Genomic DNA, 16,449 nt, shown 5'->3' with positions numbered 1-16,449 from the left:
GCTGGATCTACCACTGAGCAGGACTGCCAGGGACAGCTCTGAGGCCAGCCTCAACCATGAAAGGACTGGGGGTGTCCCTCACCCACAGCTTTAGGGGCATTGGCACTGCCAAGGCATCAGSACTGACCAGGAACTGAACCAGGAGCATCATTCCCAGCAGCTCATCCTGCTCAGGTCTCACCCTTGGACCAGGAGCACGTCCCACTCTGCTGCCAGCCAATTTCTGGATGCAAAGGTGATGACAGGAACCCTCTCCTCAGAGCTGACACTGTGTTCRGGTGAATTTTCCTCTCTTTTCAATGGTGGAAGGATGAATGGCAGCCAAGGAAGAGGCTGTGGGCTGTCACAGACCATCCCAGGGGACACAAGTGTTACTGCACACCCAAGAGCGCTGCCACACCAGCCTGTCCAAAGTGACACAGGGTTTATGAGGAAAAGAGCAAGCATAAAACACTGACCACATTTTACATCTTGTGACAAGCAACTTCTCAACAAAAAGCAAGATGACATTAAAGGAAAACTTAGAAGAGCGAACATTGTAATTTCAAAGACATGAAAACCAAAACAAAACCACAAACACAGCTATTTTTCCCCCAGAGCACTCTCACTTTCAAGCTCAATAGCCTTGAAAATTGGAGCAATCAAACTGTTAAATGCATCGATCTGTTAAATCAACTCCTACTGTACTCAGCTAAATTTAGCCTTTAATCCCCTCTCTCTCRTTCCCAACACCCAGACCCAGGGGCTTTCCCCAGCCAGGTCAGCCGGCCTCTGCCTTCCCACGACACCACAGAGCAGTCCCTAAGCCAGCAGAGATGGAGATCACCAGCACTGATCATATTTAGGGGCAGGTTAAGCTTCTCCCTCTTCCCTCAGCCCACAACCACTCCCCATATTCAGGTTTGGGTATTGACCTTTGCAGGGTTTTGGTTCCCACCCAGCACCCCTGGAGTGCTGCAGCTCTGCTCACTGCAGACCCCTTGGCTGTGCCTGAGCCCTGCTCAGAGCAGGTATTGAATTGTGTTTGTACTCCCCAGCACATCCTCCTGCTCCTCCTTCACCTTCTGCAGCTCACCAGAAGCAGCCCAATGCAGCTGCTGTCACAGCAGGCCAAGGTTTCCGATGAGCCTTGATCCCCAAAGAGAGAGCAGACCCTGGGGCCAGGACTGCAGATTTCACCAGGACTTGTTGAGCGGATTAGAAATGGGCAAAATTGGATATTAACCCCAAAACATCATCACAGAACTGTGAGACCTCAGGCACAGCATGCACTGTCACCTGCCCTTGTTTTCTTCTCATCCTTTTTTTTATTCTTAAGCATTTTCATTAATCAAGGCAGATTCTCATTTCAGAGGCTGCTCAGTACTAAGATTTAGTCCCTCCCCCAAGATTTACTAGAAAGGCTGAAGGGAAACAGAAAATAAGAATGGGCAACCAGAAATGAGGGAGGGAACTGTGCGAGGAGAGGAACTCATGGGTCATTTCACAGCAGAGGAGAAAGAAAACACAACAGCAGCTGAATTACAGAATGCAAACCATTAATAAAAGTTCAGTCARATCTGTGATTCAAATCTCCTTGAAGACAACTGCAAAGTCTTTGATTCAAAAGAGGTGATGACACAGTCTTTACTCTGTGCATTTCTTTTTCTCTCCTGACTTTTCAGAGCCAGATCAAAAGAACACAGAAAGGGGCTGCTGGCCTGGCTCTGACCATCCCACTGTGCTGAAGGGCCAGATTGAATCCCCAAAAATAAAACTCCTGGTTTTGGATGCAGAGTCTAAGGGGAGGTAACTGGGCTGGAAAAGCCTCGCAAACAGACAAACACAAGTTTTCCTCAACATTGATTTATTTTTAAATATACTACACAAGAGAGACTGGAATAAAAAAAAAAAAAAAAAAAAAAAAAAAAAGGAAAATAGAGGAAGAGAGAAGAAAATTGAAAGTCATGTACAGAAACAATCTGTACTGGACTAAATTAAAGGGGAAACAACCCCCTTAAGTATCACAGAGATGAAGGACAGAGCTATTTACACACTGTAAAAAAGACAAGTCTACAAAAGTGTGTAATAACAAGATACAAATGTATAATATAGTGGCACAATATGTTATCAAAGTAAAAACAGTACCTCCAGGAAAGAGAAAATCCAAGGGTTGTTTTTTTGCTTTTTTTTCTTACATTTTCAAAGGCAGCCTGTGGCAGAAGTGTGTATTTTCTTTTGAACATTTGTCACGTGTTAGGTCATGGCTGTTTGTGAGGGCGAGAAGTGGCGTGAACACACACGAGTGAACTACTAGAAATCATATACAAAACAAACAGTTCCAAAGAGAACAGCATAAAATACAATTGAAGGCAATTAGTGTTTAAGATACACAAGAGGGGTCACGAGTTACAGGGGGAACAGAAAATGGAAAATGTGTTTTTTTCATGTTTGGAACTGTTAAGAGGAGTTAAATTGCACTGTTAATAGCCCTAAACCTTGTTCTTTCACTATTGTCACGAGTCACAGTTAGTTCCCAGCATTAATTGGGAAGGTCACAGGACCTTGGAAAGGAATGCCAGGAGTCTTGCTGGCAGTTTCCTCGGGAGATGCACCCAGGTGTCTGCAGTCTGCACAGATCCTTGGCTGATGCTGGGTGGAACCGCGCTGACATGAAGGCAGAAATGTTTTTAACCCCGGAGTACTGGCACTGGAGCTCCTGCTGAGGGGTTCCTGTGGCATGGAAWGGCAGGCACCACAGCCCCTCCAAGCACAGGGCTCTGCAGAGGCCAAGCTCCATCTCCCTTCACAGAACCAAGAGCTGGAGATTCCACTGGAGACACAGCAGCTCTCACCACTGCCATGTGCAGGCTCAGCCACAACAGCTGCCAGGACACTGTGGTGTCTCAGAGCTCATCCCAAGCCATCTCTTCCCACTGCCACCTCCCAGCACCAGCTGCCCAAGCTCTGCAACCCCCCACCCCAAACAGCAGCCCCATTAGTGTCAGACATCACCAGAGTGCCACAGCACATCCTCCCCCAGACCTTTTCCAGGCTGTTCTGCTGCCGAGGCAGATCTGCAAATTGGCTCCTGGGCTGGGGCATCAGCGGGTGMTGCCTCCAATGCTGTGAGCCCCAGCGATTCACTGGAGCTCAACAACATTGAAAAACTGCTGAAAACAGAAACCAAGGGTAGCAGGTGGAATCAGAGGAAAAATTTGGGCAATTATCAATTGTAGCATTCTGTCATTAAAAAAAAAAAACTTACATTAATAATTTTCCCCSCTTCCCTGCCAAGCACCGAATCTGCTGCATTAGTGTCAGGTAAATGTCAGACTTGGGCCAGGGCCATGTGCTGGCAAACTCTCCCAAGAAATGCAGTRGGTGTATTGCTATCCAAACACTCATCCTCATGTACAGGGGGGCAGAGAGAGGGGACAAAAATGCAGTACAAAGTCCTCCCGAGGAGGACAGCATCTCAGTGTCCACCAGTCTGGCTTCAGTCTTTATGGTCTGTCCAGAACAATATAATATTAATAAAAAGGCATGGTGTGACACATCAGCATTGAGACTTGTAGTCCRCAAGGCAAGAACTCCACAGATAAGACGATTACGAGTATATGAAACACAGGGAATCTGAGTTCAGAGGGTGGGCAGTGCCTTCTGAACACAGCCCTGTCCTTCAGAGCTGGGACGTCTGTTCACAGTCTGCATCCTTGGCACAGCTCCTTTGTCAGTTCACACATTACTCTCCCCACAYTTGGCTTTGGCCCATTGTGATTGACTGATTCACTTGTTTGTTTTCCAACCTGGTTTCTCGCTACCTCTGAACGATGTCRCTGATTTCCTTCACCGAGCTGAGCAGTTTGCTAAAGTCCTGGGTGGCCGCGGGGCCGCTGCCAGCGGTGGCTGGGCAGATCTGAAGCTCCCGGAGGTTGTTCTCCAGCTTATTGATGGCCTCCCGAAAAGCAAATTTGTTCCTCATCTGCTGAATGGAGTCCACGTAGCTCACGCAGAAGGTGTAGAGGTTCTTGCCAGCCTCCAGGACGGCGCTGTGGCTGGCCATTTGCTCAGAGTTCTTGCTGATGGCGAGCCGTAGAGCCTCGGTGCTCTCCAACACCACCCCTTTGGTGATGGTGCCGCTGGCAATCCTCTCCGGGGGCTGCCGGGTCTTCCGCAGCGAGACCCTGGTGGATATGAGGGGGATGAAGGCTGTGGATGATGTCTGGTCCCCGCCTGGGGCAGAGGGTATGGATGAGGAAGAGGCAGCTGGGGTCGCTGTGCTCAGCAGCAGCTTTGTAGAGGACTGTGGCTTTGGTACAGAGGGGATCCCCAGCTTTTTCACACCTTCCCCTGACTGGTTTGGCTTGACAGCATCACTGCCTGCAGCCTCTCCAACCTGAGTCAACTGTTTGGATTTYGGCCCAGACACCACATCTGCTGCTGCTTCATGGCTGGGACTGTGAGAAACCTTCCCAGGCTTGGCGATGGARGATGAAGACAGTGGGAGAGGAGGGGCTGGTTTCAGCTTCGATAACTTCCCTTTGTCCTTCCCTGCCGACTCCGAGGTCTGCTTGAGCCTCCTCAGGCGTGGCTCCTCYGAGGAAGCCTTGCTGGCCCCCACAAACCCAGCAGGGTTGGGTTTGGCAGCAGAACCTTGGTCCATGGTCACAGTGGTACCTAAGGCACTSGGTTTGACTCCATCATCCTTGTGGAGCCCGCTGGAGGAAGGAGGGGCAGCAGGTTGCCTACGGCCAAGCTTTGGCGTCAGGGTGGGAGGGCTGGAACCAGGGCTCGACTCTGCATCTTTGAACACATCATCAGTGGTCTCTTCATTCTTCTTAAGCAGCCGTGGAGGAGGGGTCACTGTTCCCCTGACAGCAATGTCAGTCTTGGCCTCGTTCGCCCGCTTCCGAGGCAGCGCTGGCTTTTCGCTTTTGTGCCCCCCAAAAGTGGAGGAATCAAACTGGCGTCCCGTGGACTGCAAATCCCGAGGCAGAGTCACAGATTTCCACTCCGTGTCCTTYGCTCCGTGGGGCACGCAGGAGGCTGAGCAGGACCTTAGGAAACGCTTGCTGGAGTTGGAACTGCTCTCCTCCTCACCAGCCACCCCTCGGCTGCTGCTCATCGTGCTGGACTTCTTCCGTAAGTGTGGAGATAAGAACCCAGAGTTCCCAGCCACAACCCCATTGGTGACACCAGCCCCATTGCTTGGGCTCTGGAACTTGGAGGGGTCAGCTGTGTCTGCAGKGGGGGCAATGAAAGCTCCGTTGCCAGCATCCCTGCACTCCTCCTCCCCGCCCGCCCTGCGCTCCGAGTGTCCGTCCATCTCCCGGAAGGAGCTGCTCCGTTTTGGAGGGGTAGGGGCAGTTTTCTTCTTCTTCTTGATCAGGGCACTGAAGAGGTTGTGCTTTTTGTCTTTTGGAAGCAGCCGCTCATCTTCATTCAAACTGCTCTCCAGGGCCACCCTCTCTTTCCGTGGGAGCAAGGGAGAAATAGCAGGTTCATGATCCAGGGGGTCTGCAAGGCAAAAGGAAAGCTCTTGAGCTTTGCTCTGAGAGCCAGAATAACCCATTTTCTTACAGGATCAAACCACTGCAGCACCTCTAAAAGGTGCAGGTTCTCTAAATAGACACAACTTTAGAGAAGAAACAAAGTAAGTGCAGTCACACTCAAGCCTGGACTGAACGTGATCTGTGATCCTGCATCCCTTCGTTCCTGAGGTGGCTGCCAAACTGCTTTCCCTGTGGGCTTCTGCCTGGAAGAGTGACATACAAACACTRCATGTTTGTGTTCAGATTCCCATCCTCACATCTGCAGACTTGTCTAAACTTCACACTGTGAAGAAGATAAATACAAAAAGGCCTTTGCTTYAGTCCCTGTGCTATTGCTGTCTTTTGAATTGCTGACCCTCTGAATTAATAAGGCACCTCTGTAACCCACCTCCATCCCCAGGCTCCTCGTTCATTTTCCTGATGYCATCCTTTGTGGGGAATGGAAATAACTGTTTCATGAGCAGAAATYGAGATCAAAATATGACACTTCAGGTTGTAGCACTGTGAAGATGCTCAGCTTTGTACAATAACAGACAAAAGGGGCAGCACCAGCCTCCTCCCGCAGCGCTGCTGCAGAGGGAAGCAATGGGGTGACCCTCTCTCCACTTACAAGAGGTACTTARAAATGAATAATGGTTTATAATAAATTCATACAGAGTCCTGAAGGTCTCTGTGTCTGACTGACAGAGGGGCTCGTTCCTAGGCCAGGCACTCCAATGGCATTCTAATCCAAAGGAAGAATGCCTGCAGGGCAGCATATACATTTACAGCTTGACTAGGCAGCAAGAAGGGAGATGAAGCAGAGTCATAAGGAAGGATGCTTCTTAGTCACAAACTGGTGATCATCGTTCTATGGGTAGGATTTTGGCTGAGGAATGGATTTTGGTTGAGGGGAGAGAATTTGCAACAAAAAAAATAGTTGTTTACTTTGAGAGAACAACACGTTTGCACAAGAACGCTGCAGTTRCACCACTGCCACAGAACTCAGGGGCATCTGGACAGCCAGAAAAGCCATGGCCTTACTGAGTACAGACAGAGTGGAGCTGCAGAAATCCACAGAAAACTAGCAGCTAACACTGAGGATCAGCTTCCAGCTGCTGGACTTGCTATGGAAACACTGACAATTGGAAGGGAAACTGCAATAAAACTTTATTGTGAAAAAAATTTCTTTTACAGTAAAGAGCTAAATGATTCCCAGCATAATGTTAAAATCATATTATGCCTGCTGTATTTGAATTTCTCAAAGCCCTCAAGTATTTAAATGAAATTATTTTACTTCAAAAGCTTGTAATAATAGGCAATTATATTTCCTATATATGGTAAATAACYTTCCTTCCTAAGTCACTGATACTTTCTTTTTCCAGCATTTTAAATCCCCTCTTTTGCCCCCTCCCCACCTTGTCTAGATGTACACTTGTTACTGAAACATGTACTAGTGGGTAAATCTGACACTACACAAAAAAGGTCAGTCACAAGAGTGGTCACAAGATGCAGCCTCAACAGAAGCTGGAAAAAACTCCACTGTATTGCATTTTACGTTCTTGTTTTTCAAATACAGAGCTAGACACAAATCTCCTGTACTCATTCAGCCTTTTACCACCGCTTTTATTACCTCGGAATGAAAGGTAAGTGCTTGGAGAAACTGATTGGAAGTTTAATTTTATGGAAGAGTCTGTAAATACCTCTTTGTCCCTTGCTGAAATTATATTTGGTGCCTGCCAAGAGTAATACTCTGCTGTGCTGCAAGCACAAATCTGCTAGGATGGAACAGTGAAGAAACCTCCCTTATGGGGCTTGCTAAACCCGAGCTATCACCCCGCTTTAAATTATGCAGTGTGGTAGTGCAAAGTGGCTTGAACACAGCAGATTACCCAGCACTCAGATGCAGTGGGAGATCCCACTGATAGCTCCTGCCAGGGAATGGGAAGAGGATATGATCAGAGAGCTCCGTGCTCAGGCTCTGGTCTTTAGGGAGCTGCAGGCAACAGCCATTAAGTTAAAAGAACTCCGAGGGCTTCTCGAAGCAGCAGCAGGGAGGGCACCAGTCCCTCAGCCAGTTAAGGATTCACACTTCCAGCTGCTGCATGTATCTGGCCCCAGAATTAACAACCTACCTTTGCAAAAACTAATAAAAGGAGCTCTGGACCCAGGACAGCAAACTCAGCAGCCTGTCACCCAGAAACACGGCGTTGGTACAGAGAGATGGCACCTGTTATTAGGCACAGCTTTGCCTACGTGAGGACCTGGAGCTCGATGTGCATTTTGTTTCCCCCTGTATTTCCAGAAGGAATAATGACTTTAATTAAAACCTACCACATTCCCCCTGGCCTCGAGCATGTGCAGTCTCCAAGCCCTCGTTGGCATCTTTGCTTTCAGCAGCTCTCCTCGATGTTCTCGTTTTGGTTGGCAATTCTGGGGCTTGCAGGAAATTGCTCACTACACTCCTCATGCCCTTCTTTCCCAATTCCTTCTCCACCTCTGCAATGCACGGAAGAAAAACAATCACTGCAATCAACTGAAGATAAAAAAAAACTATTGCTGTGTTTGGAATTAACAGCACAAAAGGAAARCGACCAACACAAAATAGGGGTTCCATGGGGTTATTCAGCCATTTGGCCCTTTAAAATGAGATGTTTGCCCAGAAAAAAACACCCATACATAAACAAGTAATTGCTTTCTACATCATTTACATCAGGTAGTACAACCTAGGACTCAGTTTCACTGCAGCAGCTGAGTTTAGGATGCAGTCAGCCCTTCCCCCACCCCTGGCATTGCTGGTCCAACAGGACCCAGACCTACCATCAGATATGCTGGATTCCTGAAACATCGTTTCAAAGGCCTGATGAATCTCAGCAAAGGAGGGTCTATCAGAAGGACTCCACTGCCAGCCTGAAAAAAAAAATCACACCACCACTCAAAACTTCCTTCCAGCAACAGACCCTGCACCAGGAAAAACCAGAAATCACACTTCCCTTCCAATACATTGAGATAAAATACTGACACGGAAATCTGATTTACAGGGTGCTGGGTGTCTGCAACCACTTTGGCTCAGTGWCAGCTGCAGACACCCAGCACTCCCTAAATCAGGTTTTTGTGYCAGTGTGTGACAGCAGGTGCTGAGCACTGCTGGGGAAAAGTGCAGGGCACTGAGTCACGTTCTAAAAGGCCACAGTGAAGAGTCACAATCAGTCCTGCAAGAAGCCAAATGAARCTCCTGCTTCATCCCTGGAGCACAAGCTTTTCTTTAAGTTGTCAGGAAAAAGGAGACAAAAGAAGCATTGAGATCCATAACAAATCTTCTCCCCGGGCCTGTGGGCTCCCAGTAGAGATGAACAGCTGGTTTCAGAGCGTGCTCATCCTCCGGGGAAAGCAGTTTTAACCAAACACTTCCACACAGCACTGCACCTTCCCTGCAGCTGGCAGGGGGTGGTTCTCATGCCTTGCTGTACATAGCCATATCCTCGCACTTTTATTGAACCCCTGCAGGGCTAAAAAGCATCATTTGCAGGGCTAAGGAACACTTACACGCTCTCATGAGCTCATAAACTTTCTCAGGACAGCCTTCAGGACGCTCCATACGATAGTCCTTCTCCAACAGCTCATAGACYTGAGACAGGTCAATCCCAGGGTAAGGGGACATCCCRTAGGTTGCRATTTCCCACAGCAGAACACCAAAGGCTGCAGTAGAGAACAAGAGGGAAGGAAAAAAAAAGAGGGAGGGAAAAAATCAATAAGCTTTGTTTTCATGTTGAATTGAGAGGATGTTTAGTGGAGTAGTCACTAAACAGTGCTGCACACACAGACCAGCTCTGGGTGGCTCAGATCCCATGCTCAGCAGCAGCTTAAATGTTAAAGAAGCGTAACAAGCCTCTCCGTCAGCACAGACAAGTCTCCTGCGATATGACAGGGTAGAATTAGACTAATTTTCAATGTATCAGTTGTCTCAAACCTGAACGCCTTGAGATCCTTCAAGTCCTATTAGAGGCACAATTAAGAGACTTCACAGTGGATTAGCTGAAACCGCTTCACTGCTGCACTGCAGTCGCTYCCTCAGTGTGACAGCTCCTCTCATTTGCAACCTCTCCCCGGAGGACTCGCACATTTTAATAGCTCAGTGTTTTTGGGGTGCCCTTGTTTAGCTGCAGCATGGTGTRGAAGGGAAATCTGGGAGGCAGCAGCGAGAGGAAAGTTTCAGCAGTTGCTACCAATGAGATACAGTGAGGGTGAGACATTTTGGTCCCAGCGAAAGCTGAATGGGAAAAGGGAAAGCACAAAAAGGGTCTTGGAACAGGCRAGGCATTCAAGTGGCAGCAGTCAGTGGGGATGCAGGTCAGCAGCGGGGTCAGGCAGCTAACCCAGGAGTCAGGCTCACAGAATAAACCCAACACCAGTTCAACAACCTGCATGTAATTAGTTCAGTCACCCTATTCTGTTCTTAACCTGAAGAGAAAGCGATTACAATTCCGCATAAGTAAGGAAATCACATCACATTACATGGCAACGCCACCAAGGGCAATTTACATTAGACATTTCTGTGCACAATTTTCTTTGATTGCTGTCTTGAGGCAGTGAGGTGAAAACATCTAAACCCTGGCGTGCCCAGCAGCAGCCCTGGCCTCCGGGGACAGCTGATCTCTGATGAGATCCCAAAGTCCACTGCCCCAACTCTGCTTCCCGAGGTTACACTAATCCTAACTAAAGATACCCCAYATTCCTTTGGGATATTTCCTCCCCCAAGTACTCTCCTACTGAAATCCAACAGGGATCCTGCAGCCACCACAGCAACACCCTGAGAAGGTGGCAGACACTCAGCAGTCAACACCTCACGGAAACCCAAAGCAGCAGAAAACACCTTGATCAGAAATCACATGCTCCTTGGGAGGCTGTTTTGGCTTTTCCTCCTCCATCTACAAAACATATTACATCAGCCATCTGCCTGGAAGTTTCCTCAGCATAAAGCCTTTCTCTGCACATTTTCCCCCAAACTGCAGAAAACTTCATCTCTACTACTGTCTGTTGGTTTATATATAGAAGATGCTCAGGGTATCGTTTTCCAAGTGCCTTTGGGACCACATTCCACAAACTTCTATCTCATGTCACTGGGCACTTTGGAGAATTTGACCAACAGCTACGGCGGAGATATGAAACCCAAAGAAAGGCTGATAAAAGTACAATGAAATTTTCTGTGGTCAGATTTGATACAATATAGCTCCATTTAGCTAAGCCTACTCTTATCAACAGCACTTCAGGGCTCTTCAATAACCATTTGTCATCAAAYTTCCCTCTGCTTCTCCTCATCTCATTCCAAAGATTATTCTTTCAAAATGCAGAAAGACGAGCTTGGAGCTATCACTAGACAGATACACACATAATTATTTTTTTTAACTTAAAATTAACCATATTCATTACTCCTTGAAGTAGTTAGAAAGTTTTTGGCTATACAACAAAATAGCACTTCACAGTCCTGTGCCAGAACTCCATCAAGGCAGTAGCACTGGTGCCCTCCAAGCCCATTTCATACATTTCTATAAACAACACAGTACCCCTTACTTTCATATTTGCCAACAATTCAAATATATAAAATCAGGTCAGCATTCTCTGTGCTCTGCTCTAAGACTGCCCAAGCAGAGATCAGTTCCTGCTCTCTGACAAGCTCACAGAACAACACGACTCAAACCAGGGAACCTGCTGCTCCCTCCTGAAGTGTTCCACAACAGCCTCATTTCACACCCCTGGCAAAGAAGATTATCATCTGCATTAACCTTAACCATGCAAATTCTTACCCCAGACGTCRGATTTAATGGAGAACTTGTTGTAGGCCAGGCTTTCTGGTGCAGTCCACTTGATGGGGAATTTCGCTCCAGCGTGGGCAGTGTAGGTGTCACCCGTCATTAACCTGCTCAGGCCAAAGTCTGCCACCTTCACCAAGTGGTTCTCCCCTACAAGGCAGTTCCTGGCAGCAAGGTCCCTAAAAAGAAGACCAAAAATAGGCAATGAGGAAAGTCTTCACCATCTCACTTTTAGCGACAGCAAGGGAGCCTGCTGTTCCCGAAGAAACCTGGGCCTGTGTGATTATTTTGATCCAAGTATTACACAGAAATTCTGGAGTTACAGCACACACACGAGAGGGAAAGTTATTTTCCATTCCGTCTTCRGAAGACTGTCATCAGAATTTTTTTTTCCTTCTAATTTGAAGTGAGAGCTTCAAGAAGCCCCCTCACTTTCAATAAAAGCTGCCACCCTCAGGATAAAAATATTCCAAAGAAATGTCAGTGCTCAAGTTATCAATAGCTGGGGATGAGCACTGAATAAACCGAGTCTCAACTCCTCACTTCTTGCCCACCTCTGTAGCGCTTCAGTCACCCCAGTCAACACCAGTTGTGCTCCTGAACTCCTTTTCCAGTCCTTGCTCAAGCACCAGAATTGACTCCCAGYCCTGCTCTTCCTCCTACCAGGGGTACCACCTTTTACAGCACAGCTTGTTCACACCAGCTTTTGGCCTTTGCAAACCTGCTGTAGCCTCTGCTATCAGTGCTGGCATTTTCAATGAACTGGGCAAGAAGTAAACTTTTTCTCCACATTTTTCTCCACCACTGGCTCCACCTTGGMAGGTGAGAGATCTGCACGTTGCATTTGCCACTTCCCAGGCTTGTACACGCTGYTTGCATCCTCAAAAACGCTTCAGAAGGATAAAAATGTAAAGCACAGAGGTACATTTCTCCTAATATTAGTTTCTTTTAAAAACACTTTTCTAGATTATGTCACGTTGAACTAAAAATTGATTGCACCAGGAAGCTCCTGTGAGATYTTCAGATATGAGGCAGACATTGCTGTTTTTGTTGCTTGTTCCACTCAACCAGAATAAATTAAAAAACAGAAAAAAGTACATCTTACTAGATGGCCATTTAAATTTCAGTGGTTTTGAATGTACCTTCTTATCAATGCTGATTACTACAATGTGTATCTAAATAAAAGCTCCTCTCCATAATCAAATTCCTCCTCCTTCCTGATTCATTAAATGAGGTCAGAGCCCAGCATTTGAATCCATGGATGTGAATTTTGACAACACTCTTCAAATAATTGGGTAGGTGGTTATGGGGGTGGCTGATAAGGAAAAATGCTACTATTTATTTTAGATAAATGGGTCATCAGAAGTAAGAGGAAATGAATGGCAGAGAAGACAAATGAGATTCACACAAAGCAGTTTATAAAGTTTACTTCCTGCAGGCTGAYGGAAAAAAGTCCTTTCAACAGAACAAATCAAAGGCTGGAAATTTTAATTGGCAGCCAGCATGTCTGTTCAATTTATTGACTGATAGCAGCATTTACCAGGTCTTTCAAGCAGCAAAAGCAATGCATGGCTTAGAGGAGCACCTAGAACTTTACACACGATCTTCATATTTGTCTCTATGAAAAAAAACCACGTGCTAATTCCATATTCCAGTTAATTGGGCAGGAAAGGTCACACCACGACACAGAGAGCATCGTGTACAAAGCTCAGCCACTCTCGAGCCCTGGCGCAGGATGTGTCATTATATTGCCAGGAGCCCATTTCTGCAGATAGAGGAACGCAAAGCTCCAGCCATAATTGCAGCACACTTTAAAGGTCAGAGTCCCTGAGACTTTAAAGACGGCAGAGATGCTTATTAAAGTGAATACACAATCTGGACAATAGCAGGGAACAATCCCTGCAGTGGAAAACAAAGTGAACTAAACAAGGAAGAACGGGGGCTGAGGCAGCGCTCCGAGGGTGATTGTGCTGYGAGGGCCTGCGCACATCCAGCATCACCAACTGCAGCTGGTTTGAAAGGCTGTTAAAAACAAGGAAGTGGCTTATCTGGTCCATTAAAGGTCCATTACTTCGGGCTTAAATTCATATTTAAGGCCTTGCCCAAAATATGTAAGTACTGATGTGTCTTTCACCTGCCTCTATTTCAAAGGGAAGAGAAAAACCCCTAAGAGAAAACCAAAATCCATCCTTTGGACAGGTTAATGGACTGTGTCAGATGTGCACCAGTRTGATAAATATATGACACCAGCCAAWGCTRTGAYAGCCTGAAAGGYAGGAAAATACATCAAGGGGTGCTCTGTGCTCAAGATTCCCAGGTGCTCACTGTCCTCCCTACCTGTGGATGAAGTTTTTCTTCTCCAGGTACTCCATGGCTGAGGAGATCTGAGTTGCCATGTAGAGCAGCACCACAGCGTTCACCTCCTGCCTGTTGCACTCCCKCAGATAATCCAGCAGGTTCCCATACGTCATGAACTCCGTGATGATGTAGAAAGGAGGCTCCCGTGTGCACACCCCTGGGGAACAACGTGAAGTTGAAAATGAATGCTGGAGAATATCAATGATGTTTTATTCCCCAGGGCAATTTGTACCTTYAGAAGGCAGAAAAATGGGGCTCATGGAAAGAATGGATTCTGCTTGGAAGTGGTTAATAGAGGGGTTTAATTTTCTGCTTCAGGCTCTGGCAAATTAAACATTAGAGAGACGAGATCATTAAAAATCATGTATTAGTGGTACAAATTGTGAATTTTGCCAGACAATAAGTGTCTGTATTTAAAGCCTTGGTATGGTAAGCAGCTTATCTGCTCCTTAACATCCATATCACTGCACAAGGGTTTAGTTCAAATCCCTCTGCCTGGTATTTATCACTTACCTAATAATTGCACCAAGTTTGGATGCTTGATCTCCTTCATTACTGCAGCTTCTTTCAAGAACTCTTCCACCTCCATGGTATCCTCCTGCAAAACAATGGCAAAGCTTTGGCAAAGGCAGTGTACACAAAGGAAGAACAGATTTTTGTATGAGGATACAAAMAGAACTGCAAACTGACAACATAAGCCACAGTTCTTGCAAGGTAATTTTTCCCTGTAGCCACAACACAAAGCCAGGGAGTTGTGAACATTAATTTTTTGTATGACTTTAAAAATACATATTTTTGTAATTCTTATACTAGCTGAGACTTCTGGGGCAAGAAAATCTATATCCCTTTTGTGAAGGGTCTCTCACAGAACACTCAGGAGCTGAAAAGGAAAGACGAGCACATTCCTAACAGAAAAAAAAAAAAAAGTAACATAAAAAGTGCAGCAAAAGAACAAGAACGAACATAAAAGAAAGGATACACCACAATCAAATGCTTGAGAGGCTGCTGAAATGCAGGCCCTTGGGTTCATTGGGCAGGAACAAGAAATCCCCCCTCTCTGACAGGGAGGGCACGACCGATGGCAGCCACTGTGTGACGGAAAGCCCAAGGTTTCACAGATTCATTTCTGGCATTTAGAGCCTGACCCATGACGTACCCGTTCTGGGCAGATGTGTCACTACCGATTTGTTGGGCACCATAAAGTTACTTGGCACAGCACACAACCAAAGAAGATAGAATCTTGCTCAAAAGACATATTTTTTCTGAAGCAAACACGCCCCAAATGGCCGGAAGGTCATTTCAAAGTGGTGCAAAAATACAGATCTATTCCTAAAGCAATGTTTCTTTCTATATCCATATTTTTTTCATTGATGGATTAATGTTGACAGGCTACATGGACAAAGTGTTTTAAGGAAGGATTGGAAAGGATTTACTGCTGCTGGTGAGAACGATAACAGTGGGCTGCCACTGTGAGATCCAGCCAGCTCCCTGTTCTGCTCTTAGCACTGAGAACATTTTTCCAACACTGCCATTCAATCACTTACTATTCATTGCCAATTAGCTTGATTGACAGCTGCGATTTGCTCAACACACTGTCAAAACTAATAGTCCAAAGGTCCTTGTGAGCAGAACCTTAAACTGTTCTCTTTGGCAAAGGAAACTGGGCTAATAATCCAGGTTGCAAAATTATTCTAAATACGCCTTTGTCTTGTTCATGCTACACAAACCTTGGAAGGTTTGTCCTTTGCATAGCTGCTCCATACTTTGAAATTTTGTACCTTACAGTGACCAAATTAATAGGAAGGGCACATACAGAGCATCACTGTAGCAATGATCTCTCTGAAAACCTGATCTCGTGCAAAGGACCAAGCTTAACTGGCTTCCAGCTCCCACAGCACTAAACCATGGCAGAAATAAAGCATTTCTGGCTGTACACTGTTTTCCCAGCACAGCACAGGGCTGTGCCATGGCATTAAGGGACACCAGGGCTACATGCTGCCTAATTTAAAACAGAAGCTTCTCTGCTGGGGAAAAAATAAAGGAGAGAGAAAAAAATCAAAAGACAAGGCAGAGACTGTCCTAGTGGCAGCAGAGCCGAGGTGAGCAGTAAGAAATGTGCTGAGCTGACCAGCTGCCAGCAGTTCAGCCATTAAATGACCCTCAGGAGAACCCGCTGTGGCCACAATCACGACCAGCAAAATTTGCTCCAGTGCAGGTCAAAGAGCTCCCTGTCCCYGCAGCCACTGCCATGTGTCCCTTTCCAATTTGGGGGTAAAAACAGCAATTCAGAGCGTGTCCTGTTATAACAGACCCTGATAAATACTGATGTGTCCTGTGCAATTCACAGAGCTGCCGGGGATGGATTTGAACAGGCAACATCTGAGCACCAAAACACTGTCTCGCYCTCCCCAGTAAACACTGAGGAACAGCGTGTGCTCCTTCGATCGCTTCTTCTCCAGTTCTGTGCCAGCCATGAGCTATGTTTAGACACTCGATAGAAAACTGAACAACAAATGGGCGTTCGTAAGCATCATTATTCAAAAAGATGCTGGAAGGACTTTTCTCCCCCCTCTCTCTCTTTGAGTCTTCGTGCTCCTTTATCTTTTGTATAAGAGATATCTGAGGTAGATGGAAAAGGAACAAGAAGAATCATACAAAGTTTTGAAAAACATTCTCTCAAAAGAAAATAAAATGAGTCATCTGAAGATTTGGGCAGAAGCTGCGAAAGGCTTGTTTTTCCCAGTAGAACTGGGATATAAATGTGATTT

The 16,449-nt window shown here is 46.4% G+C and overlaps 1 protein-coding gene across 2 annotated transcripts in view; it reads right to left on the bottom strand.

Annotated features, from left to right (window-relative positions):
• Window positions 1-1,660: 1,660 nt before the first annotated feature.
• The window catches only part of ABL1 (ABL proto-oncogene 1, non-receptor tyrosine kinase), a 77,754-nt gene continuing 62,965 nt past the window's right edge, over window positions 1,661-16,449 (bottom strand). For both annotated transcript variants that reach the window (XM_057380061.1, XM_057380062.1), the window contains 7 exons: window positions 14,195-14,279; window positions 13,661-13,838; window positions 11,318-11,502; window positions 9,060-9,212; window positions 8,334-8,423; window positions 7,848-8,012; window positions 1,661-5,499 (listed from right to left, as the gene is read on the bottom strand). In XM_057380061.1, the coding sequence (XP_057236044.1) occupies window positions 3,800-5,499; window positions 7,848-8,012; window positions 8,334-8,423; window positions 9,060-9,212; window positions 11,318-11,502; window positions 13,661-13,838; window positions 14,195-14,279 (2,556 nt within the window). In that variant the 3' untranslated portion in view covers window positions 1,661-3,799. The remainder of the gene's footprint in view (window positions 5,500-7,847; window positions 8,013-8,333; window positions 8,424-9,059; window positions 9,213-11,317; window positions 11,503-13,660; window positions 13,839-14,194; window positions 14,280-16,449) is intronic.

The sequence above is a fragment of the Malurus melanocephalus genome, unplaced genomic scaffold (genome assembly GCF_030028575.1).
Source record: "Malurus melanocephalus ecotype Western Australia unplaced genomic scaffold, MMel_1.1 scaffold_435, whole genome shotgun sequence".
Taxonomy (NCBI): domain Eukaryota; kingdom Metazoa; phylum Chordata; class Aves; order Passeriformes; family Maluridae; genus Malurus; species Malurus melanocephalus.
Note: the sequence above shows the minus strand (reverse complement) of the source record. Positions and strands in the feature narration are given on the sequence as shown.